Source organism: Ictalurus punctatus, chromosome 19 (genome assembly GCF_001660625.3).
Source record: "Ictalurus punctatus breed USDA103 chromosome 19, Coco_2.0, whole genome shotgun sequence".
Taxonomy (NCBI): Eukaryota; Metazoa; Chordata; class Actinopteri; order Siluriformes; family Ictaluridae; genus Ictalurus; species Ictalurus punctatus.
This window is the reverse complement of record NC_030434.2, coordinates 11,969,196-11,995,354: the sequence shown is the minus strand read 5'-3', so window position 1 is coordinate 11,995,354 and position 26,159 is coordinate 11,969,196. Positions and strand designations below refer to the sequence as shown.

At 41.3% G+C, this 26,159-nt stretch overlaps 1 protein-coding gene across 22 annotated transcripts in view; it reads right to left on the bottom strand.

Moving 5' to 3' along the window:
- Positions 1 to 4,415: 4,415 nt before the first annotated feature.
- The window catches only part of celf2 (cugbp, Elav-like family member 2), a 183,559-nt gene continuing 161,815 nt past the window's right edge, over positions 4,416 to 26,159 (bottom strand). For 11 of the 22 annotated variants that reach the window (XM_017494075.3, XM_017494071.3, XM_017494073.3 and 8 more), the window contains 4 exons: positions 24,148 to 24,321; positions 16,592 to 16,735; positions 14,701 to 14,871; positions 4,416 to 10,920 (listed from right to left, as the gene is read on the bottom strand). In XM_017494075.3, the coding sequence (XP_017349564.1) occupies positions 14,744 to 14,871; positions 16,592 to 16,735; positions 24,148 to 24,321 (446 nt within the window). In that variant the 3' untranslated portion in view covers positions 4,416 to 10,920; positions 14,701 to 14,743. The remainder of the gene's footprint in view (positions 10,921 to 14,700; positions 14,872 to 16,591; positions 16,736 to 24,147; positions 24,322 to 26,159) is intronic. The other 11 variants (XM_017494077.3, XM_017494083.3, XM_017494074.3 and 8 more) reach the window with 1 other exon arrangement.

The following is a 26,159-nucleotide window of genomic DNA, read 5'->3' as shown; positions in this document are numbered from 1 at the left end:
AATAATAATAATAATAAAACCCCAACCCAAGCTGAATTTGCATTCTCTGGTATTCTGTGTTCAATAGCATAATTGGTGTGTGAAATATTTACATGTATTTGAACCCTTTGGTGTTCTTTGAAAGCGCTTCAAAGATATCGGATTCTTCCCTTGTAAAATACAGAATTGTCATTTTATTAGGTACACTTACCTTGTATCTACACGCAGTTGAACAAATGCTACCCAGGTGTCATTTGGGTGCTCAGTTATTTTCATAATGCATAATGTTTAGACACACCTACCTTGTTGTTTCCCTTTTTGTAGAGTTTAAGACTATAGATGTTTTTTTTTCACTTGACAGCTCCTGGGTACAGTTTGATCCTGAGCTTGGGTTACAACCTGTGTGGAGTTTCAAATGATCTCACGGTGTTCGTGTGGGTTTCCTGCAGGTTCTCCAGTTTCCTTGCATGAGCCAAAAGCATACAGGTAGGCGAACTGCCTTTGCTAAATTGTCCCTTGGTGTTAATTAGTGTGTGTGAACAGTGCCATATGTAAGATTGGTGTCTCATCCAAGGTTAATTGTCCCACCTTTGTCACGCCCAGTGTTCTTGGGATTGGTTCTGGATCCACCATGACTATGACCAGGATAAATCGGTTACTGAAGATGAATGAAAGAATGTAAGTACATCTAAGACGGGGTGGGCAATCTTATCCGGAAAGGGCCGGTGTGGGTGCAGGTTTTCATTCTAACCAAGTTGGAGGCACACCTGATTCCACCTGTTTAATCAGTTGATCTTGGCTTTCAATAGATTCAGGTGTGGCTTCTGCTTGGTTTGAATGAAAGGCCCTTTCCGGATAAGACTGCCCACCCCTGATCTAAGATCATGACAGAGAGTGCTGTTGAGAGATAAATAATCAATGACGGTGTGCTGTGGTGCTGCCTGATGTTGTGGACCATCTATGAGAAAAGTTAGCTCCTGGGTATGTCTCAATCAGCTCCCTAGTTCGTGATATCATATATCATGCACACGAGTTCAGGCACTGGTAAGAACTCTGGCTCACTACACATTGAGACACTGATGACTCAATTTCCGGCGACATGACTATGTACTCGTGTTGTAAAACGCCACCAAAGATTAAAAACTTACAAATATTTAAGTTTTATAATGTCATATAAATTTGTTAGCTTAATCACATGCATTTCTGTTATGGTACTTCAAGCAGGATCGTATACTAGCTAGTCTATTTAAAAAAAAACAACAAAAAAAAATGAAACAATTAAAAGTTAAAATAAATAAACAAATAAAGTTAAAACCACTAACGTATCATTTGAGAGCTAAAACAACGATAACAAGCTACTTACATTTGTAGCTGGAAGTTGGCTGAGTTCGTCCGCCATTTTTTTTTTTAGCTGAAACGCTTCAGAAAACATGACATTATTTCCAGTAAGGGAACATAGTGAGCATCGATGCTCCCGGGTTATTGTGGTGCACTGGAAGGATTTTGCAATTGAGACAGCCCTTGGCCAACTCCCTGAACAGAGCTCTGACTACTGAACTAAGGAGCTGATTGAGACATATCCCGTTATCCCTTACATTCCAGCAGCTATATACAGCCACTCCCTCATTATCTCCTACTAAAACAAAAAGCTTGTCAGCTTGTCAGTATGAAAACATACTGACTTTTACACTGAAACTAGAGATTCCTTCCATAAATGTTTAAATGTATCCTTGCAGAAAGTTTTTCTTGAAAGCATGTTTTTAAAATCATTTTATTATTAGGTTTAGATTATGTGGAGCACCTGCCATACAAGTCCCTGTGAAATGTTACTATAGAAATATTACTACTTAGTTTATATATTAGTTTATTAGTTGATATATATTTTTTCAGTTAGCCTTTAAGAATGCCTTTGACAAAAGTAAAACGTATTGAAACCATTCTCATGGCTGTCGCAAGGTTCCGTTTAACAGGAGACATGGCGAGCGCGTCACACACACACACGACACTGTTGGCAAACTTATTAACAAATTCAAAAAGACTGGAAGTGTTGTGGACCGACTGAGAAGTGGACATCCACCAATATCCACTGATGAAGACAAAACCGACTTGGTGCTGGAAAACATAATCCTCTGTGTATAGAGACTGTTGTGACACTCTGTAGAAAATTAATCAACACCTTTTGGTCAATTAGATTTCAGAATTCAATATCACTTTGGTATAATAACTCAAAAATACTAAAAACTGCTTTAGTCCTCCGTTCTTAACCCTCATTTACAGTAATCACCCAGCTAGCATAAGTAACCAAGCAGTCCATACAGGATTTTGTGGAGTTGTTTTTGTGATTGTTGCCGCCCAAAATGTTTGATTTTGCTGCGGCTTTTTTCAAAATTTGTGATGCAATTTGCAGATTTTTTTTTTTTAAAGGAGAAAACTGTTTGAATTGCACGAAATTGTGTCACACAGTGATGTTTGTTGATAAATGAGATCTTTTAGCTGCACTCATGTTTAACGCACGTGAATCGAAGAGGGCTTTGACTGAATGCGTGTTGTGATGATGTCACGTGGCACATTGTGATGATGTCACACAATTCTACGGTAATTTTGTAAAATCGCAAGCTCCTCCGAATATTGCGGAGTTCCCTTGATTTCCTTTTATGCTCATTTCTGCGACTGCAAAAATCCTGGAGGGACTGACTAATTGTGGATTGATAACATGCATGTTTTGAGAGACAGCTAAGAATTAAAGAAATACCTTTAAGAAATATTTAACTGTCAATGTATTAAAGTATTAAACAATGTGATGTAGCAACCAAAACCAGATAAAAACTAGCCAACTAACACTGTATTGGCCTTATAATAGTGTCAAATGTCATCAAGGCAAAATGGCATGTTGAATTACATAAAGTGAATAAAAACATATCGCAATAATACTTGAATGTTTCTGCCAAGCAATTTGACACAAATTGAAGAAAAAAAATGTGTTGAAATATTACCTGACAAATAATGAAGATGGTATTTTAATAGGAAGGTGAATATGTGTGCATTGAATTTTGAATGCTGGAATTTTGTTTTCAATCAAAATATACAAACCTAAAACTAATTCAAGCATTGTTATTACTGTCGTCCCCCCCCCCAAACCCCCCCCCAAGTTGTTTTCAAATTGCTGGGCAGAAAAATTTAAGTATTGTTATTGCAATATGTTTTTATTCAATTTATGTAATTCAACATGCCATTTTGCCTTGAGGACATTTGGCACTATTATACTCCCATACCTTACCACTGTTCCTATAGGCAGTTCCATCTAGTCAGATGGTCCATTTCCACTGTTGCATAGCAAATGGTATGTTTAAATGATAAAATGCGCAATAAGTGAAGATACTTGGTAGGTGTACAGTATATCATAAACTGCCAGCTCATTGTATTTGCATTTGTCTGAAATCTGATATGCTTTTTAAAAAAAAATACAATACCTTTTTATTTATATCTTGTATTTGATCGCCAGTAAACCCCACTGAGTAAATGTAGTCATGTTCTTCTTTATAAAATGCTTCAAAGCTTCTGCTCTGTTTACTATACAAAAACAAAAACAATAAAATGCCTGCGTTAATTTGGACTCTCTGGTATCTCTGTAGGGATGCAGTAAAGACAAGGACAGGACAGAGCGGAGAGGAACAAGGACAGAGGAGGGACAAGGGGAGCTTCGCCCAGAAGAGCCGACAGTACAGAACAGCATAGGCCTGTAGGCAAGGCTGCGAAATTCATTTTCCACTTTACTCTTTCATTTCAAGTGTTTGATGCAATTAGCTAGCATAGTGTATAGATAAAGAACAATTCTACCATTTCCTCCTTGATGTGTACAGAGTGGGCGGTGAATTTGTAGTGTTGTAATGTTCTGAGATCTTGGTAGTGTTCAAAATTTCTTTCATGTTTATCTCTCTTTTTTTTTTTTTCAATTAAAGAGGTAAACTCCTCCTCCAGAATCTGGTCTTGTGAGATTTTTTTATTTTGTTTATTTATTTTTTTACTCAAAAGTACTTTTGAGAGTTTATTGTGTTTGAGGAGTGAATTCACAAAGGCTGTCCATCTACTGTCACAGCAAATTGGGCTGCACAGAAATATACATATACAATGTCTTTATGTATATTTACCATGTTTGGCGATGAGATTTTGGTGGAGTAGATGACACCGATTGCACTAATACGTCAAACAGAACGAAACATGTCAAACAGTAAAGAACAAAATAGGAAAGACAGGAAAGAAAGAGAGGGCGCGAGAGAGAGAGAGAGAGAGAGAGAGAGAGAGAGCGAGCGAGAGAGAGAGAGAGAATGAGAGAGAGAGAGAGGAGGGAAAGAGAGGGAACACTGGAGGGTTGTGTGAACGCTGTTACAACATCGGACAGGTACTGGAACACCACAGCACAGAGAGAGAGACGAGTATTAGGAAAAATGATTTAATATCGGAGACAGAAGCAAAAAACTGCATCACACAAGAACGTACATTTACAAAAATAAGTCTGACTGTTTCAGCTACACAGTTAGGTTAACAGCGAAGGACAGAGAAACCAGAAAAATCTAAACAGCTAAAAGCAAAAAAGTCCTCAAATTACTTGTTTTTATCTCTTTGTCAAACTAATACATTTATCCACTGAAGGGGACTAAATACTTCTAAATCGTCTAAATCGTCTTATCATGGAGACTGCACAATATACTGAACAAAATGAAACTTACCGCCTTCGTAAAGACTCTTTGAAAAAGACAAACTTGTTGATTTTTTTTTTTTTAAGTATTTGTAAGCCAAAAGGAAAACTCCCGACCCTCTTTCCGGAAAAAGAAGAAGAAGAAAAAAAGAAAACAAAGAGATAAAAGATAAAAGAAACCAAACGCTGAAGTGAAGAAGAACAAGAAGATGTCAAAGGTCAAAGATACCAAGCCAAAGTTCTAGAAAATCTTTATATTAAAACTTAACCATCCTGGATGCCAACTTAGAAATCAAAACTCGGGAACAGCCGCTGGCCGACCCCTGCGGCGGGTCAGACAGACTCTCGATAGGTTTTTTTTGTTTTTTGTTTTTTTTTTCTTTAATTGCCAGTATAAAAAGTTGCACTGGTACAAAAGGCATAAGTACAATCAGTTTTAGAAATAGGAAAGCCTGCGTTTTTTTTGTTGTTTTTTTTTTGTACTTTTTAAATTCCATCCAATGACAGATTCCAAGGAGTCAAACAAACATGTACCACGCTTACATAATCCACTGAAATGCATTGACTTTGGCTTTTCTCAAGACAATACTTAAAACTATTCAAAAATCCTTTTAGAATCAAACAAAAATGATATTAATCTACAGACAACAAGCTTTTTTTTTTATACGGCACATCAGATCAACACACATACAGTATTATTTCTTTTTTTCGTCCAAAAAACTTGACATAATAAGCGAAAAATGCAAAGAAACTCCACTTTTTCTTGTAAAATACACTGTTGTTAAATAGCACTTAAGAGAAAGCAAAAAACAGAAAGAACAAACAGATTTAAGAGAAGATGTGTGTGGTGAAGAAAACCCCTGAGTAAAGAGCCTCAGCGAGCACGTTTGCGAAGACCCTTACGAGTTTGTGCTTTACTAAACATCTAATGTGTGTGTGTGTCTGTGTGAAAGAAATGGAGTGTGTCGGGGATTGTGTGCGTAGCGAGATCGCAAAATCGTACCCTGTTTGTTTTGATAGTGGCGAAGCAGACTACATTGATACACATTCATATATATATATATATATATATATATATATATATATATATATATATATATATATATATATACATTCATACACACACACGCACACACATTGGGAGACTTAAGAGTTTCAAATTTATTGGTTTGACTCCCTGCCATTTGACCATATCATAGTGCAGCGATATCAGGGAAAGTGTCGATTCTCCATCATTCTCCTCACTAAACACACAACAAAATCACCCTTTTAATCCATCCTCATTAAATCCCCCTTGCCAGAGCACTTTGGTTGATTCCCTGTGGCCATTTGAAGGGCAGTGCCACTACTTTATCAGCTGGTGTGATGTTTGTTAAGATGAGGATGAGCCCTTGAAAGCGTGAAGGATGGAATCAATTGACATCACTAGATTTCAGGAACAGAACCAAGCCAGAATGCATTGCAGGCTGACCCAAGTCTGAAAATCGCTTCTACTCGGGCGTGGTTACTCGTCATTGTCTTGTGCTTTACGGCACACCTGTGTAACGGGCCGTGGGTGGAAATCCATAATCGCGTTACTAAACAGGTCTGCTCTTATGATCTATCATACACACCTCTATCGTATATACAATATATGAAAAAGCAAATACACTGCCAGTCAAAAGTTTTTACATGCTCTATAGCTATATTATACTATATATCTATTGTAACAATACATTTTAAACATTCATTCATTAATCATCCAGCCGTTTTCCATAGTGCTTAACCTACACGTGCTCGTATAGGGAGCCTGGAGGGAATAAATTAGGGACACCCATTATGGACAATGTGGAAATGTCAATCAACCTGTGAAATGCATTTCTTTGGATTACGGGAGGAAACCGGAGTACCCGGAGAAAACCCCCGAAGCATGGCGAGAACGTTCAAGCTCCGTGAGGACAAGGCGGAGATAGGAATTGAGCCCTGAAGCCTTGTGGTGCGAGGCAAGCGCCGTGCCTCCCTCATTAATCATCATTTAAGCAATTCGTTTGCTAAAGTCTGCACCAGAGTTCCATCTTTTTCACTAGGTTCAAGCGCATCAAATAGGTGATGGCGTGACTTCTTAACGGTTCTCATTAATGGTCGTTTTGAAAGTGGGAAAAAAGGGAATAAACTACAAGTTATTCGTGTGTCAATATTACAATATTACCCATGCTCAGTTTCAGCTCTTTTAGATTTTTGACCCATTTACAATACGCCAATATGCAGGTCAAAACCAATTCCTGACTATTTCTCCATCCCATTAAGGAGCAGATCTTTTCCTGGAATTATTACTGTTTATTTCGTTAATAAAACCTTCTTCAAAGTCTATTGAAGCCATTAAAATGAAAACAAATACACGTGCACAGATGTGTGTGCGCTCTAAAAAAAGAATACATCTCGTTCTAATTAAACTGTACTAAACCACAAGATGCGATGGACTGGTGTCTCGTCCTGTCCGGGGTGTATTCCCACTTCAGGCGCACCGTTCCTGGAACAGTGTTCTCCGGATCCACTGCGAGCCTCACCAGAAACTGAGTGAGTGATTAACCCACAAGGAAATCATAGTGAAAGAAAAGCCTTTGACTGGTAGTGTGTATATGCTGAAGTGGCAGTATGTAAGATCTCATTTGAATTGAAATCACATCCTTTGAGCTGGTCGAGCTGCCAGGACACTGACTTGTAATACTGCCGTGCTGCGTCATCGTGCTAACGACTTCGTCTGATTGGGTGTGATTTTTGTGCTTGTGCAACTGGCTAACAGTGAAGACGTAACGTCTTAACCGTGCTGCTGAGTCTCTCGAACAATGTCCCTCCCTGCAGCTCCATGTTTGGCAGTTCCAGTTTTGTTGGTAAGGTAATACCTTGGGTGTATAATTGGGACAAAACACACACACACACACACACACACACACACACACACACACACACACACACACACACATACACACACACACACACACACACACACAGACATGCACACAAACGCACAAATAACCTTGGCAGCACTCAGGCAGCAGCCTATTCCACCCCACTAATACTGAGCGTCATGTTAAGGCAACGGCAGGATTTGGGTAGAAAATAGTGCTTAAGTGAAGTAAACAGGGGTTTTTAGGGGGGGCCGGCTGTAAACCACGTCTGTAAACAAGATCGTATACGGGCCATTTACAACACGTGTAAACGTTTTTTTTTTCTTCTCTTCGACAAAAGTGCAATGGGAAATGCGGTACTGTGGACAGCTGAGTTCTCCTTTGGTGTCACGGTGCTTTAAGACCTGAAAAAGCAGAGAGAGGCAGCACGAGGCAAACAGGCATGTGCCGATAACTCGTAACACGTTACTCTCATAGCGGACGTATAAAACGATCGGGTCTAATTCAGGGAGGTGGGGAGGCATTTCTGGGCAGTGTTTGTGCTTCTGAGATAAAGTCTGTCCTGTTTAGAAGGCAGCATATGCACAGGTGTGTATTAAGCTTCTTTCATGGTTAAAGCATAACGTTTGAACTGACTGTAAACTGTGTAACGTGTTACTAAGAAACGTGTAGTCTCGTCCCCACCAAAAAAAAAAGGTACACGATGACATTTTAAACTGTGAACACTGTTTCGGCGCCATGTTTTGTTTTCTTCCATGTCAAATGAAAACCTCATCAACCTGTAAACTGTGTTATTTACGTGATGGACAGCTTACATGATGCCGAACGCTCAGGGGTCGATTTGCTCTCTGTGATTCGTCTCTTGTTTTCTCCCGGATGCTAACCTGTACATTAGCGCGAATTCGATCCGTGAAACCAATTACCGCACACTTCCTGTCTGAGTATGTGTTGAACATACCAAGAGTTGGTTATTGATTGATTTATTTACTAACTTAGCTGAATTTGGTTAAGCAATGTAAGCGCCTTCTCGGATAACGAGAAGGAAAATGTCATCGCATTGGTGTAAAAATGCATCCGTAATGAGATGCTGGTTAAAATGCAGCCCCATGACACCATGTAAACATGTTCTCTTTTTTTTAAAAAAACAACAACAACAACAACAATAAAAAAAAAAAAAACCCAAAGCAATATGGTGACAAACAAATAGTGGCTATGATATGAATATATACTATCGACACATGCCTGGCAATGAGCAACACACCTCTTTATAGCTCACCTCTGATTTTGATTGGCTACTCAGGTTAATGACAGTTCATGTGTGTGTGCTGCTGAGACTCGTGCTCAGGGGGCTCACATACACACACCATCGAAGAAAAGAGGGCTGTGAGGTCAACCTTTAGCGCAGGTGTGTGTATGCGTGCATGTGGGTATGTGTGTTTATGGTTGTGCACGTGCATGTGTGTGAGAAAAGTGAGAGAAGAGAGAGATCGAGAGAGAGAGAGAGAGAGAGAGAGAGAATGATACATGGGCACTTTTTACATCTTTACAAAAATGAAAGCAAAAACGTGAACAGTTCAGGCAACAAGACCACAGAGTAGCAAGTTAACAACCGCCATTTTTTTTCTTTTTTTTCTTTTTTTAAATCTATATCCTTAAATATGAGGGATACAAAACACTTACGTAATAAAATACCCATGTTATCAAATCATTTCACAAGTAATACACTGAAGCTGTAGGCAGGATGTACCGTCAGATTTTGGCACTAAAGTCCACTCATCATGTTTTTTTTTTTCTTTTTTTTTTTTTTCGTATTTCCTTTGTAAGAAAAAAAAATACATTTCGCTGAACGCAACGACACATCTAAATATTGTTTCCCACAATCGAAATTCAAAATAATAATAAGAATGACATTGATGCTTCACAAGCTGACATTGTAAAAGGTTTATATAGCTAATTACCCGACAAGAAATTTCAAATAGGGACTCTTAAAAAGAAAAAAAAAAAAAGAAAAAAAAGGAAAGAAAAGAAAACAAACAAACAAACAAACAAAGAAAAAAAACAGGTATACTCTAGTAGCAATAGTACTATGATAGGTTTTTGTCTATGTTCAAGTAAACCGATTTTTAGTCTTCTCTTTAAAAACACAAGACGAATAAGACTATTAGACTTGTGATGAAACCACGACTCAATCCACAAAAAGCACCGACGGGAACGCGGGTCACAAAAACTGTTGCTTTTTTTTTCCTCTATACATTTAAACAGTATAAAATATAGGTCATTTCATGTGCATTTATACCACGGATTGTCTAACGGTAGATCAGTTCAGCAAAAAGGTGTGACATGTAGGTAGCATTTCCCCCAAACAGGGCACTCTTTTTTCTTTGTTTTTTATTTTTTTATTTTATACCTTTACTACTCTAGAAAAAAGTGGTTTTATATAGACTTTAATGAGAAACCGAGCCACTTCAAATGGCCTTATCAAAAAACTTTACACTGCCTGAAAAATGTAAAAACCACAAGCTCGCTCTTAGAGACTCTTAATTCAATTAGACAGTTTTTTTTTATTTCTTTTTTATTAAAACTGCATGGAAGTAGTCTAGTTCTCGTAGAAACCGGCTCGGTCTACCTGCGCATCTCATACTTCGAAACGCGCCGACAGGAAGTCCCGAAGCCAATCCCTGTATTGTACTTTCAAGTTTACTTTAAATGAATGAAAGAAACAGAAATGAAAATGTAAAGCAAATCATAAGAAAAAAAAATGAAAAAAAAAATCTTAAGCTAGCAAACGATGCAAATTCTTTTAATTTCTGTGCCACAGGTTTGTTTAGTTTTTTTTGTTTTTAAAAATGAAATCGATTACATTTGTGAAATGTTAAAAACAGCGCTTCTTAAAAGGACGACGCTTCGGGTTATACTATTAAATAGACTCTACCTATCTGCGAGTGTGAACGCGGCTTTTGCGCTTTAAGCTTTTTCACATTTGTTAATATATTTTTTTTCCTTCCTTCTTTCCCGCCCCCCTCCCTCCCTCCCCCAACTGTTATCATAATAAGAGAAAGAACACAAACAAACAAACAAACAAAAAAAGGTCAAAAAACAGAAAAACAGTTAAAAGCTCCAAATGAGGTCACATGCAAAAAAAAACAAAAAAAAAAACAGAAAAGAAAGAAAAAAAAAACCCAACAAAGATCAAGCTAAGATCAAAGTCGAGGAGAGATCAGTAGGAGGAGACCAGATTATGATCAGGAGAACTCAGAAAGACATCGGAGACAATGACGAGACGATGAGACTTTTTTTTTTGAACGCCACGTAGACATGCTAGGCAAACGATGAGCAAAGAGTCATGGAGATGAGTTTCTAGGGAAGAAAACGGGAGAGGAGAGTTACACACACAGCCTCTGGCACACAACTACAGCATTAAAAAACCATGAGAACAACAAACAACAGAGAACAACAACAGCAACAACATCAACAACGACAACAACAGCGCTACTAGCCAGCGGTAACCCAGTGCAAGAAGGTTTTTTTTTCAGTTATCTTTCTTTTTTTTTTTTTTTTATAAATACTACACATATTTCACACAGATAAACATATGTAAATGATATGTACATTCACTCATACACACACACACACACACACACACACACACACACACGCACACAGCACCCCAAAGAATCCATCGGTCCCTTGTTTAAGAGACACAGCTTGATGGATTTTGAGCTGAAAAACAAATACACGTTTTTTTTTTTTTTTTTTTTTTTTTTTTTTGGAACGCCGAAACAAAAAACAGAACACCAGACGAAGCTAAAATGGAACAGAAGGAAAAAAGGGAGGAACAGATTGCACATGTAAAGTGCCACTACTCACGGCAAGGGAGTGAGTGAAGGAGGGATTGAGAGAGAGGAGGAAAAGCACAAGGAGCAAAGAAGAAGTAGGGCTTCACAATTGATCAAATAAATTGCAATCGAGCAACTCAGCCTCTGTAATGAAACATGGAAAGGTCACTTTTAGACCTGTGCTGTAATCCCATTTCCAGTCTAGTCGTCTACATTAAATCAGTGGGAACGAAGTGACAAAGGTTGTGTCTTGTTGACCGGAATGTTGTGAGTTTAAGTCCCAGTGTCACTGTTGAGCTCTTAAACAAGGCCCGAACCCTCACCTGCTGAGATCTATAACGGGATTGGATTCTGCTTTAAAGGAATGCTTTATCCAAAATACATATATACATATATACACACCGATCAGCCATAACATTAAAACCAATGAGAGGTGAAGTGAACAACATTGATTAACTAATTACACTGGCAGCTGTCAAGGGGTGGGGTATATAAGGCAACAAGTGAACAGTCAGTTCTCAAAGTTGATGTGTTGGAAGAAGGAAAAATGGTCAAGCATTAGGATCTGAGCGATTTTGACAAGGGCCAAATTGTGATGGCTAGACAACTGGGTCAGAGCATCTCCAAAACAGCAGGCCTCGTGGGGAAGAGATAGCACCAGGATGCACTATGGGAAGAAGGCGAGCTGGAGGAGGCAGTGTGATGCTCTGGGTAATGTTCTGCTGGGAAACCTTGGGTCCTGGCATCCATGTGGATGTTACTTTGACACGTACCACCTACCTAAACATTGCTGCAGACCAAATACACGACTTCATGACAACAGCATTCCCTAATGGTTGTGTCCTCTTTCAGCAAGATAATGCACCCTGACAAACTGCAAAAAATTGTTCAAGAACGGTTTGAAGAACACAACAAAGAGTTCAAGGTGCTGATTTTGGCCTCAAGATTCCCCGGACCTCAATCTGATCTAGCATCTGTGGGACGTGCTGGACAAACAAGTCCGATGCATGGACTCCCAAACTCGCAACTTACAGGATTTAAGGGAACTGCTGATAATGTCTGGGTGCCAGATCCCACAGCACACCTTCAGAGGTCTTGTGGAGTCCATGCCTCGACGGGTCTGAGCTGATTTGGTGGTACACAATATTAGGCAGGTAGTTTTAATGTTATGGCTGATTGTTGAATATATACAGTACACAATTAAAGGCTTCTTAAGTTTTGCTCTAGAGCGTAATTTATTGTGGCTAATAATAAATTACAACCATTCAAACCGCCTCTTGATGGTCTGTAATATTACACATGACAGCTAAAAGCCAACAAACAAATAGAAAACAAGAAAATCCTAACAGGTAGAGAAAAAAACCCTGAGTCTTTTACAACAACAAACACTACCAAAAGTTGGTGGACAAGATGGCTCCATTTATGCTAACATCATAAATGATAAACAGCATATATGATGAACAGCAAATAACACCCTCCTACCCCCCAAGGGCTCTCTTGTGTCCTACTGGTTCACACAAATCTACAGTAGGTTTGTGAATTCACAGGTCACGGTTCACCTAGATACAACTTGTGCTACGAGGAACAAACCACTTCCAGCAGCTAATCTTTCATTTCCACCACTGAAGGAGTGAGATATCATAAACGCTACAGCTAAACAATAGATGTTGGCACGTCTGTACTATCACTGTAATGTGCAAACTTAAAAAAAACAAGAACAACAGCAACAAAAAAATAGTAGTAAGTGCATAAGTGTAACACTACTAGTCACTTGATGCTTTTATCTAAAATCGTTTAAATATTCGAATCCAATCCACACACAGAGCTGAGCAGCTTAGGGTTAAGCCGTTTGCTCAGGGGCCCAAAATTGGCTCTCTGGCTTTCCTAGGGATTTGATCCAATTGCCTTCCTTCCACCAGAGCTGAGGCCAACTGCTCAACTGCCACTTATTTCATTCTCAATTAATAACTATAAGAGACAGTATCGTCGAAAACAATAATCGTGCAGCCCCATTAGACTGAAATATAACGGACATGACAGAATGAAGAAAGACAGATGGGAGATAGGAAAGAGATTGGGACAGAAAGATGAGAGATAGAGGGATGGGAACGAGGGAGGGAAAGAGAGAGAGAAGGGGGGTGATCCTCTGTTCTCTTCCCACATCAGATTGTGTGGCTTCAGAAGACTGGACGGCGAAAAGCACGTCTTCACAAACCCGATCGTTTTAACCAGAATAAATAAAGTCTTTCACTTCAGTAGAGGCAGTAGAAATTTGCTTTGTATAAAAATAGAGCTGCTTTTTTTTACAAATAAAATTTACAGGCCTGTGGCTTTCTGTACTCTGATATATTATTATTATTTTTATTTCAATAAACATCAAGTATTTGCAGTTGAACCCGCCACCTCGCCGGAAACATAAAATGCTTATTAGTAGATTCTTTTTTTATTTGTCATCTCTTTTTAAAATGCTCTACATAAGATGCTCTGTTGGACAAACACCATAACAAACGAAAAAAAAAAAAAAACAACGTGAAAAGGCGTAATGCTTTAATGGCAGGTGTGTGTTTGTGTGTATATGTGTGTGTTTGTGTGTGCATGAGTGTGTGTGTGTGTGTGTATGTGTGTGTATGTGTGTGTGTGGAGAGTCTCTTTTGGCAGTCGTTGCCGTTAACTACAGCGAGGCCACATCGGGTTTTGACCCTTTTCTCTCTGGTGCAGTTGGGCCGAGGGGTCAAAGGAGCAGCGGAGCCCGGAGCCAACACCAGAGGTCAAAGGGCAAAGTCGAACGTGCATATTGGTGCTTTTTCTGGGGCTCTGGCCCCGTCCCTATGCGTTCTCACAAGCCTCAAGGTTCACAACGGGAAACTAAATGTAGTTTAGAGAACTTTCCTTTCGGCTGTTGTTGTCGTTATCATCATAAAAATTAAAAAAAAAAGAAAAGAAAAAAAAAAAAGAAAAGGCATGGTATAAATATCTACTTAAAAAATAAATAAATAGTTTTATACACAACTCAAAATAAAAAAAGGGGGAAATAAAACCTAGCAATAGCTATTCATTCATCGCAGGTCATACAAAATAATAGCAAAAATGGAAGCGTTCATGTGAATAGAAACCAAATAATAATAATAATAATAATAATAATAATAATAATAATAATAATAACACTGCCATCAAAAAAATGTAAAAAGAATGTTCGGGGGAAAGTGACTCCCTCTAGTGGTGTTAAGGGTGAAACTCTCCCCCCATGTCCCCCCCTTTTCAAATCCCCGGGGCAGTTGCCGTGGCAGCAGTGGGGACTTACCCTAGCAGTGTAGGGACAGAGAGGAGTGGCCCTAGCAATTAGATCAGTAGGGTTTGCTGTCGTTCTTAGAGCGCTTCAGCTGCACCTTGAGGCGCTTCATTCCGATCTGAAACCCGTTCATTGCCTGAATGGCTGCTTGTGCCGACACGGGATTGTCGTAACTGACGAAACCTGACAGAAAGAAGGAAAGTGTGTGAGAGAGTGTATTAACTCCAATGTATTAGTGTGCAGGGTCTTACCACAAAATATACACCTATATTACAGACATATCGTGGTGTGGCCTTGAGTGTTACATTAAACATACAGCAACGTTTCAATAAAAAAAAATAATAATAAAAGACAAAGAGCCAAATGGAGCCATTTTTAGTCGTAATTCGATAACATTCTGTTCAACAAACTGTTTTATTGTTAGTTTACGAATGAAACAATCTTAAAGTGCACTTCTCTGCCTTATACATATACATTTAAGTGGCACTGCACAAAAAAAGAGTCGAGAAATATGGTGTGATTGTTCAATGTACTATACTATATGTACACCTGATCATCACACCCATACAGTATGTGGTTCTTCCCCAAACTGTTCCCACAAACATATAAGCACACGATTAGATAAGATGTCTTTGTATGCTGTAGCATTACCGTTTCCCTTCACTGGAACTAAGAAGCTCAAACCTGTTCCAGTATGACAATGCCCCTGTGCACAAAGTGAGCTCTATGAAGACATGGTTTGTTAAAGATGGACTGGAAGAACTCAAGTGTCCTGCACAGAGCCCTGACCTCAACCCCTCTGAACACCTTTGGGATGAACTGAACTCTGACTGCACCCAGACCTCCTCACTTAACATCACTAATACTCTTGTAACTGAATAAACACAAATCCTCACAGTCACGCTCCAATAACTATTGGAAAGCCTTCCCAGAAGAGTGGAGGTTATTATACTGTAGAAGCAAATTGGACTATATCTGGAATGGAATGTTCAACAAGCACATCGGGGTGTGAGGGTCAGGTGTCCACAAACGTCTGGCCATATAGTGTACATCAATTCCTTCACATCTAACAAAGATGTTTAACACAATACACAGGACTTCTATAGCACTGCCAGTTTTTTTTACATAAGTTATTTAATGACAGCTGCGGTTAACGAAGTTCCAGCACTTCACACCGGCTTTTAAACTGCAATTTGCGCTTCCCGCAGACAGCATTCCCCAGGCGCAGTCTGTATGATGAACTATCATTAACTATAGTAAACTGTATGTATATTTCAGACTGAATTTTTACCATGACCTGAATGTCCCTAATTAAAAAACAGTTGCAACCCCCCCATTAATTAGTGAACGCAATATGAGATTAGATTTTTATGTTAAAACTGTAATATTAGCAAATGTTTGTTTTGAAAGAATATTAACATATAAATACTTTAGTTTCACTTCAAGCTGCATATTTATTATGCACTAGACAGCTTCACCTAATTAAACAGTACTGAATGTACGTGTAAAGCGTTTCGGGCAGTGGTGGGTCAAAGGTTAAGGATTGGGTCACTGATCAGTAGGTCAGGGTTCAAGCCCTTTGAGCAAGGCCCTATAATATGTGTGTGTGTGGCATGTTTTTATATGTTGATGGGGACAAAATGCCATTACAATGATGGGAATATCTGAAAGTTTTGAAATGGTTTTGAATCTGTTCCCCATATAAAAAACTTTTTTAAAATGCAGCTTTTATTTAAAAAAAAATTGAAAGAAAAAAAAAGAAGAAGCCAGAAAGTTTCCTTTAGGCTATTGAGGTTAAGGTTAGGTTTAGGTGTAGACATAGCATTAATAATTATACCAACAGAAGGTCTTCACTAGGATAGTATGACAAATGTATGTGTGTGTGTGTGTGTTGGCTACATACCGAAGCACTTGCTAAGATTGGTCTGTTTGTCGATGAACACTTTGGCCGACACTACATTTCCAAAAGGCATGAACATCTGCAGAATGTCCTGGTCCCCGAACTCCTGCGGCAGGTGATAGATGAAAAGGTTTGCCCCTTCTGGTCCTACAAACACAATGCACAACACATACACATAGTTATTTTTTTTTCCAGGCGAATTGGCATCATACATGAGACTAAACAACTCTGTGTCTTCCTGTTGGCGGAAAAGCAGCGTAGGTCTATAGTAATGGAGTGCTGAAATAACAGTGGAAATACTACTATTGTATATGTATTACACAAAAAGAGGCAATGAATTTCTGCATTTCCATCTGAAATTTCACTGTTGTGGCTACTGCAAAATGTTCTATGGAGAAAAAACACAATGCTGTGCAATCACAAGGTTGGTGTGTTAGGAGATTGTTTGTGAGTCCAGATTTCAGTAGGCCTAAAACAGACAGAAAGAGATTGTGTTCTCATTACTGTTGCTTATTTAAAAGTAGTGCACGGGGCATGTGAAATGAGAATTCCTACTTCAAGGACCTTGTGCGAACCCGGTCATCTGTTCATACACCTGTATTGTGGGAAACAAAGACTAAAATTCTCCTGCAGTAGGATTTTGTATATAGTATATAGTGATTGCATCACTGTATAAGTGTATATGTGTGTAGCTTTATTTTATTTTTTATTCTCTGTTCAGACACTTACACTGTGTTACAGTTTCATTTATATAGCACTTTTCTAGACACTCAAAGCGCTTTACATAGTATGAGGGGGGATCTCCTCAACCACCACCAGTGTGTGGCATCCACCTTGGATGATATTGTGCCAGAACCACACCACACACCAGCTATTAGTGGAGAGGAGAGAATGATGTAGCCAATTCAAAGAAGGGGATTATTAGGGGGCCATGATAGAGAAGGGCCAATGGGGAAATTTCGAATGACCAGAGAGTCAGGACCTCGGTTTAACGTCTCATCCGAAACACGGTGCTGTTTTTACAGTGTAGTGTCCCCGTCACTATACTGGGGCATTAAGCCCCACACAGACCACAGAGTGAGCGCCCCCTGCTGGCCTCACTAATATCACGTCCAGCAGCAACCTTAGTTCCCTTTCAAAGGGAACTTCGACGTTGCATTTACCATAACAGTATGGGAAGCGCCCTTGCACATGTGACCAGTATCTGAAGCTTGTGTAAAATCATGCCTCTACTTATAGGCCTGCCATGATCAGGTGACGTGGCAATTAAGCGGGTTGCATGGTATATATATGGCACCTGTGAACCACGCTGCCAGCCTTATTATCTTCAGCGAGACTGCATGTCTGTTGTTTGTGTGACAAAAGACGCTTCATTTCTACTCTATATTTTTTCAAAATCTCTAAACATTTCTATCCATTTTTTAAAGAAAAAAGAAAAGAAAAGAGAGGGAAAGAACGAGCGAAAAAGAATTCAGAAAGTGTGTTACGCCTTGCTCCCGTTTCATCACGGGAGGAGATGTGTTTGGGTGTAGAGCATTCGACAGCAGCCCTCGAGGGGTCTGTCTGTCAGCATTGTGAACATTTCACCATTAGGCAGCTCCGCTCTCAGCTCGCTCTCTTCTCGTCCGAAAGGAGTTAGGTTTCAGAGCCTCGTGGATCTGGGCCAGCCGCTGCTGAGGCAGCCAGCCGGCTAAGGTCGTGGGGCTCTCGTATGGATTTGGAAGAGGAGCCAGAGACGAGCACCGCTCTATCTCTTGCTCTGTGTTCCGGGTCCGGCGCTCTGCCTGACTCTGGAGCTCGCGTCGCGACTCCTCCTTCCCCTATGGAAAGCCAAAACACCCTCGCTGACTCCGAGGAGTTGGTAGAAGGTGCCATTGCACCAAAAACCGACAGCAGCTCTCAAGCATATAAAGAGCTGCTTGAGGTGATTACTAGGGCAGTTGAAAAGTTGAATATGGACTGGCCCGGGGAAGAGGAAGTGGCTCGTAGCAGGCTGGATGAGCGCTTCCTCTCCAGTGAAAATAAATGTAAAGCCCCCTCACACCGCAGAAAATTCCCCTTTTTTCTAGAAGTGCATGATAAGATATCACGCTTCTGGAGAAAACCATACACTAGCCGTGTTTATAACCCCGTGACGTCTGATTACTCAGCCGTCATGGGGAGTGAGCGGCAGGGCTATTTAGTGATGCCGAAGGTGGAGGAGGCGCTTGCGAGCCACCTCTCTCCATCAATGACAGGTAATTTAGGGAGGCCAACTTTACCTTCTAAGTCGGCGTTGGTGGGCAAAGCCTATGCGGCAGCAGGTCTTGCTTGTGGGTCACTGCATACAATGGCAGTGCTGCAGGCCTACCAAACAGACCTGCTGAGTGAGCTCGATACTGGGGAGGGAACTGAGCCGAGGCAGTGGCAGAGCTGCATCGCGCCACAGATTTATCTCTCCGGGTGACCAAACAAACGGCCTGTCATATCGGCCGTTCAATGGGTAGCCTGGTTGTGGCAGAGAGGCACCTATGGCTCAACCTCGCAGGGATGGGGGACAAAGATAAGGTCTCCTTGCTGAACGCCCCTTTTAAACCTTCCGGCCTGTTTGGCGGCGCGGTTAATGCCATTGCCGACAGGTTTTGTGACGCAAAACAGCAAACGTCGGCGTTCAATCAGTTCCTTTCCCGTTGTGTCGAGTTCGCCCGGGCATCCATGAGTGTAGCCCGGGCCAGTGCTAGTGCGAGGGAGGCTCAGAAGTTGAGTGTGACGGCCCACCTCCCCCCGCAGAGAGCCAGGGGACTGGGCGGCCACAGCCACAGCCTGCTAAGAGGCCTGATCTAAGAATGATCAAAAAAGCAAAGCAGGCAAGGAAGGAACAGTCCTGATGGGCCACGGAGGTATGTATCGGGGACATGAGATTGTTAGGGCAGATAGCCCCCAGTACTAATGTAGGGCCTGCCCTGGCCAAGGTCATCCCACGTTTTCAGCCTTCTCTGGTTAGTGAGCTGTCACAGGGCGACAGAAATCTGATGCTTTCCCTCCAACGGAATGTGGAAAAGCTAACATCACTGAAAGACCATTTGGTAGCATGGAAACTACTGCCAAATGTGTCTCCATGGGTTCTGTCTACCATAGAAAAGGGTTACCGGGTCCAGTTCAGAGCTCAACCCACCGGTTCACCACAGTTGTCAGCACAGAGCAGAGCCCAATGTTAGCGCAGGAAGTTTTGGAGAAAGGGGCCATAGAACATGTACCCCGTTCCCTAAGGGAGGGAGGTTTTTACAGATATTATTTCCTGGTCCGCAAAAAAGATGGGAGTATGCGGCCAATTTTAGATCTGCGTCATCTGAACCATACTCTTCGGACATACAGGTTCAAGATGCTGACGCTCAAACTTATCGTGCCACAGATTCAGTTCGAGGACTGGTTTGTGACGACAGATCTGAAAGATGCATATTTCCACATAGGAATATCGCCCAGTCAGAGGAAGTTCCTGAGGTTTGCGTTCGGAGACAACGCATACCAATTTCGGGTTCTTCCCTTTGGGCTAGCTTTATCCCCTCGCACCTTCACAAAGTGCGTGGATGCTGCTTTGGCTCCCTTGCGACTCCAGGGCATCTGTGTACAAAATTACCTGGACGACTGGTTAATTCTAGCACAATCCTGGGAACTGGCAGTTCAACATCGAGATGTTGTTCTCGCCCACTTGAGGTGCTTGGGGCTCAGGTTGAACCTCAAGAAAAGTATGCTTTCTCCAATGCAGAGGACAACTTTTCTAGGTGTTATATGGGATTCTACTACGATGAGGGCGTTTCTATCACCAACACATGTAGGATCAATCCTATCAACTTTGAGCAAGATAAAGCTAGGTCTAGGCATCCCCTCCAGTCTCTACAAGAGACTGTTGGGCCTTATGGCAGCAGCAGCCAACGTCATACCATTGGGCCTATTGCACATGAGACCATTTCAGTGGTGGCTGAAAAGTCAGGGGTTTCATCCGAGGATGAAACCTCTGAGAGTAATCAATGTCACGCGGCGATATTGAGTGGAGATATCTGAGTATTTTGAGGTGTCCGTAGTTTCTAGCCTCGGGTCACACTCTAGGGGCGTCTCCTTACCGCAAGACGGTAATGACAGACGTGTCCCTCACCGGCTGGGGTGCAGTCTTAAATGGCTGTCCAGCTCATGGTCTGTGGAGCGGCCCTCATCTGGAGTGGCATATAAATCACCTAGAGATGCGGGCCGTATTTCTAGCACTGAAATTCTTTCTTCGTCAGTTGAGAGGTCACCATGTGCTAGTTGTGTCAGACAACACAGCAGTGGTCTCATATATCAACCACCAGGGAGGGTTATGTTCACACCCCCTGTTTAGGCAGGCACAACTAATCCTTCTGTGGGCAGAGGGAAAGTTCTTGTCAGTGAGTGCAATGTACATTCCTGGCAGCCGGAATGTAGGGGCAGACATCCTGTCGAGGCAGGGGTTGAGACCCAGGGGTTGGAGGCTCCATTCACAAGTGGTGGAGTCCATATGGCGGAGGTTCGGACAAGCGGAAGTGGATGTGTTCGCGTCCGAGGTGACAACACACTGCCCCCTGTGGTTCGCCCTCACTCCTCCCGCACTACTGGGGCTGGACGCCATGGTACACACGTGGCCGAGGTCACGACTATATGCTTTTCCCCCGATTGCTCTGTTCCCACAAGGTCTAGCAAGAGTTTGCCGAGACCGTCTATATCTGCTGCTAGTAGCACCTTATTGACCGGCTCGAATATGGCTCTCAGAAATAATTTCCCTGCTCGACGGTACTCCTTTGGAGATTCCCATCCACAGGGATCTACTGTCTCAAGCCGGAGGGCTGATTTATCACCCTCGGCCAGAACTATGGAAACTGTGGGTCTGGCCCCTGAGGGGCACCAGCTCATAGATTCTGGTCTCACAACTGAGGTTGTAGAGACCATGTTAAACGCTAGAGCACCATCCACAAGGAAATTGTATGCGCTCAAGTGTTTTGTCTTGTGGTGTGAGGAACGTCAGCTAGACCCAGTGAACTGCGCAATAGCTACAGTCCTGGAGTTCTTACCAGAATGTTTCTCAGCAGGGTTGGCTCCATCTACAATCAGGGTTTACGTGGCCACTGTTTCGGCCAGCCACACACCTGTTGATGGAGCCTCTGTGGAGCAACATCCTCTAACTTCGAGGTTTATGCATGGTTTATGCATCTGCAGGCTGCGCATACCTTCCTGGGACCTTTCTGTGGTCTTGGAAGGTCTGTCAGGGGCCCCATTTGAGCCCTTAGAGTCAGCCTCTGAGAAGCTTCTGACTCTAAATGTAGCTCTTCTGCTGGCCCTGACATCCCTCAAGCGAGTGGGAGATCTACAAGCTCTCTCTGTTGCCCCTTCCTGCCTCGACTTTGCCCCTGGAATAGCCAAGGCCTTCCTGTATCCTAGGCAGGATTATATTCCTAAAGTTCCTACATCGGCTGCCCACCCTGTGGTGTTGCAGACTTTCTGCCCTCCTCCGTTCCTCACACCAGAACAAGAGAGGTTTCACCTGCTGTGTCCAGTAAGGGCTCTCTGTACTTACGTCCACCGCTCCGGCCAGTGGCGTAAGTCGGAGCAGCTGCTGGTCTGCTTTGGCGATGACAGTAGAGGTGATGCTTTGTCAAAGCAGCGCATCTCTAATTGGATAGTGGAAGCAATCTCTATGGCTTACGAGGCACGCGGTCTCGCCACGCCTCTGGGCATAAGAGCTCATTCTACTAGGGCAGTCGCCTCCTCGAAGGCTTTGTCCAACGGGGTATCCTTGCAGGTTGTGTGTGCTGCTGCAGGATGGTCTATGCCACACACATTCATTCGTTATTACAGCCTGGATATTCATTCCACCCCTGGCTCGAGTGTCTTGCAGTGACCCTTGGGCTTTGGTCTTTTTGAACAGGCCGTACCCTCGGTATGACGGAGTGGGTATTCTCGTTCCCATACTGTTATGCTAAATGCAACGTCGAAGTTCCCTTTGAAAGGGAACGTCGGGGTTACGCATGTAACCCTGTTCCCTGAGAAGGGAACGAGACGTTGCGTAGCTTTGTGATACCAGGGCAGGCCTGTGAATTGCGTCTTCACTTCAGATAACAAAGGAAACCCCAAAGGAAACAAAGGAAGCATGGGGAGAACATGCAAACTCTGCACACACAGGGCAGAGGTTGGATTCAGACCCCCAACCCCGGAGGTGGAAGGAAAACGTTTTAACATCCAAAGTGTCCATAGTGTATGAATGGGTGTGCAAATGTGCATGTGATTGTGATTGTGCCCTAAGATGGGTTGACACTCCGAGGACACACATAGTGCCCTCCACCAATAATTGGCACCCTTGGTAAACATGAGCAAAGAAGACTGTGAAAAATTGTCTTTATTGTTGAACCTTTTGATCTTTTGTTAGAAAATTCACAAAAACACTCTGCTCTCATGGATATCAAATAATTGCAAACAAAACACGTTTATCAGAAAAATATATTTTTGTTAAATGTGTGCAAAATTATTGGCACCCTTTTAGCCAATACTTTCTGCTACCTCCCTTTGCCTAGATAACAGCTCTGAATCTTCTCCTATAATGCCTGATGAGGTTGGAGAAATGTTCATCTGACCATAGAACCTGATCCCATTTGATGTTCCAGTAGTGTCTGCCAAACTGAAGATGCTTGAGTTTGTTTTTGGATGAGAGTAGAAGCTTTTTTGTCTTGAAACCCTTCCAAACAACTTGTGGTGATGTAGGTGACTTCAGATTGTAGTTTTGGAGACTTTCTGACACCAAGACACAACTAACTTCTGCAATTCTCAAGCTGTGATCCTTGGAGATTTTTTGGCCACTTGAACCATCCTCTTCACAGTGTAGCGAGAGAATATAGACTAATGTCCAATTCGAGGTTGATTCATAATATTTCCAGTTGATTGAGACTTCTTAATTATTGCCCTGATGGTGGAAATGGGCATTTTCAATGCTTGTGCTATTTTCTTATAGTCACTTCCCATTTTGTGAAACTCAACAACCTTTTGCTGCACATCACAGCGATATTCCATGATCTTACCCATTGTTATGAATGACTAAGGGAATTTGGACTATGTGTTACCTAATATTTATACCCCTGTGAAACAGGAAGTCATGGTTGAACAATGTCCTTTTCCTTGTTACCCAGGTGTACTAAAAAATAATTTAAATAAGTTTTTCTCATATAAATTGATAGGGGTGCCAATAATTGTTGCACACCTATATTTAACAAAGATTTTTTTTCGATAAACCTGTGTTGATCAAAAGATCTAAAAGTTAAACAATAAACACAATTTTTCACAGCCTTCTTTGCTCATATTTACCAAGGGTGCCAATATTAGTGGAGGGACTGTTTCTGTGTGTGTGTGTGTGTGAGTGAGTGAGTGAGTATGCTCATAGATGTGTGTGAGCGTATGTTTTTATGTAGGTTTATATTAATCTCTTAATGAGGACGCCAGTCTGTTCACATACCTGCATCATAAGGACCAAACACTCTGTGGGGACTACAATATGTGTGTCCGTGTGTGTGCTCCTTCCTCACCCTCTTTCTGGCTCCCTGCGGCGCTCTGCTGCTGAAGTAAGCTCTGGCTGTAGAGTGTGGGCAGGGCGGCGGCGGCATACTGCTGGATTCCTGAGTAAGCCTGAGTGAGGGCATCCATGGGGCCGGCCGAGCCGCCGCCATTCAGGGCAGCCACACCTGAGAGCATGTGAGCAACTTTACATAAAACCCAACAATAAAGAAGAAAGAAGTGCACTTACTCATTAGCGCTTGGGACTGAGGGGAAGTGTTTTTTCATTATTATTATTTTTTTTAACTACATCACACACAAAAAAACAAGCAAGACACTATACACACCACAGGTGTACAAGACACAATACAAAACCGACGCAAACAACACACACATCAGACAACACACAAGGAACGATTCAGACTTTAATGAAATGTACTTCATTTCCTCGTACCTCAATTCTGAGGCTAATGTAGCTAACTAATTAGGAAAATGTATAGCTGCAAGTTTAGCATCATGCAAATTACATGTCAAAATCTCACACATCTGTCTTCAAAGATTTAATATAACTCGGCTCAGTCAGCCCAACAATGCACCTCATTTACTGTATCCATCTATAAACGAATTAATTTATTCGTAAATTGTCCGTAGGAGAATTTCGACAAGAAATGTCCTATTCATGAAACGCCAGTTTGGAAAAATTACTAGAGCTTCTGAGCTGATTAAGGAAGTTCACTGATGAGAATCTCAGTTGATCATCATGAATGACTGCAGCGTTATTTACGGATTAGGCTGTTAAGTTTAATTGGCTGATTTATCTTCATAACACATATGAATTTAACAATAATTTTCTGACGCTCATTCGAAAGAAAGCAATCCAAAACAACTATTACATTAGGATAATAGAAACGGCACACTATAACAGGAGGAAGCGTTAGTGTGTATCTTTAGAGTTCTGACACACTGCAATAGCTGAGCTGGCATCACTGGAATATTTAGCAATAGAAATATAAATCAGCGCTACCTCAATTTTTGTAAATCTCAGGAATTTATTTGTAGTCTGGTTTGGCCTATGAAAACGTTCATACACAACTTTATTAAATGACCAGTACATGGGGTCCATTGTGTATGCAGATTATAGTGTATATTCAAATCTCAGCCTGTTCAATCTAACTGAATTATATTATCATCGTGGGTGACTTCTAAAGCCTGCAGAAATAAAAATATAAATAAATAAATAAATAAATATATAAACACCTCTGGCCTACTGATACTAATGCTTGCATGCTGTCATGTAATATCAGAGAAGGAACTCTGGACTACAGTTCCCAGCAGCCACTGCACCTCACTGCATCACGATCACATTCACCTGAATTACGTTCATGTTAACGAGCACTTATGTGTATATTAGCCACAGTTTGCACTGCGCTCCTTGTCTTGCGTTTGTCGGGATTATGGTTTTTGTTTATGTTGATTCTTTGCTTTAGTTTTCGCCACAAGTTCTATAGTTACTGTTTTGCGTTTGTTTGTATTTTCAATTAAAATATCTGCTCTTGCATCTGTCTCTGCCAGTAAATCGTGACACAAGGTGACACCAAATGATGTGCTAAAGATAAGAATAGCACTGCAATGACCTCTTTAGAGGTCGACCAATTGAGTGGTTTTGCTGAATAATTGGCACCGGTAACTTATTTCTGGAACTATCGGTTATCGGCAAAAACCCACGCTGATAGTTTTTCCCGGTTGCGTGAGCAGACTCTTCTGAGAAGGGACCGCTGTCGTTATACGGTATGAGAGTGGCCTCTAGAGGTGAAATAAAAACTATTATATGAATAACAAATTTTGTTGTGTTATTTGAAATGTTTTTTTGATTAATTTTGGATGTCTCTATTTTTATTTGTTATTTGGAGTGTTACTTTTTGGCTCAGTTTGGATGTATATCTTTTATTTACTTCAATATTTATTACTAGTTAATATATATTATTTATATATTTATTTCATTAAAAAATTACAGTACATTTTCACAGTGCAGACAGTACTGTTT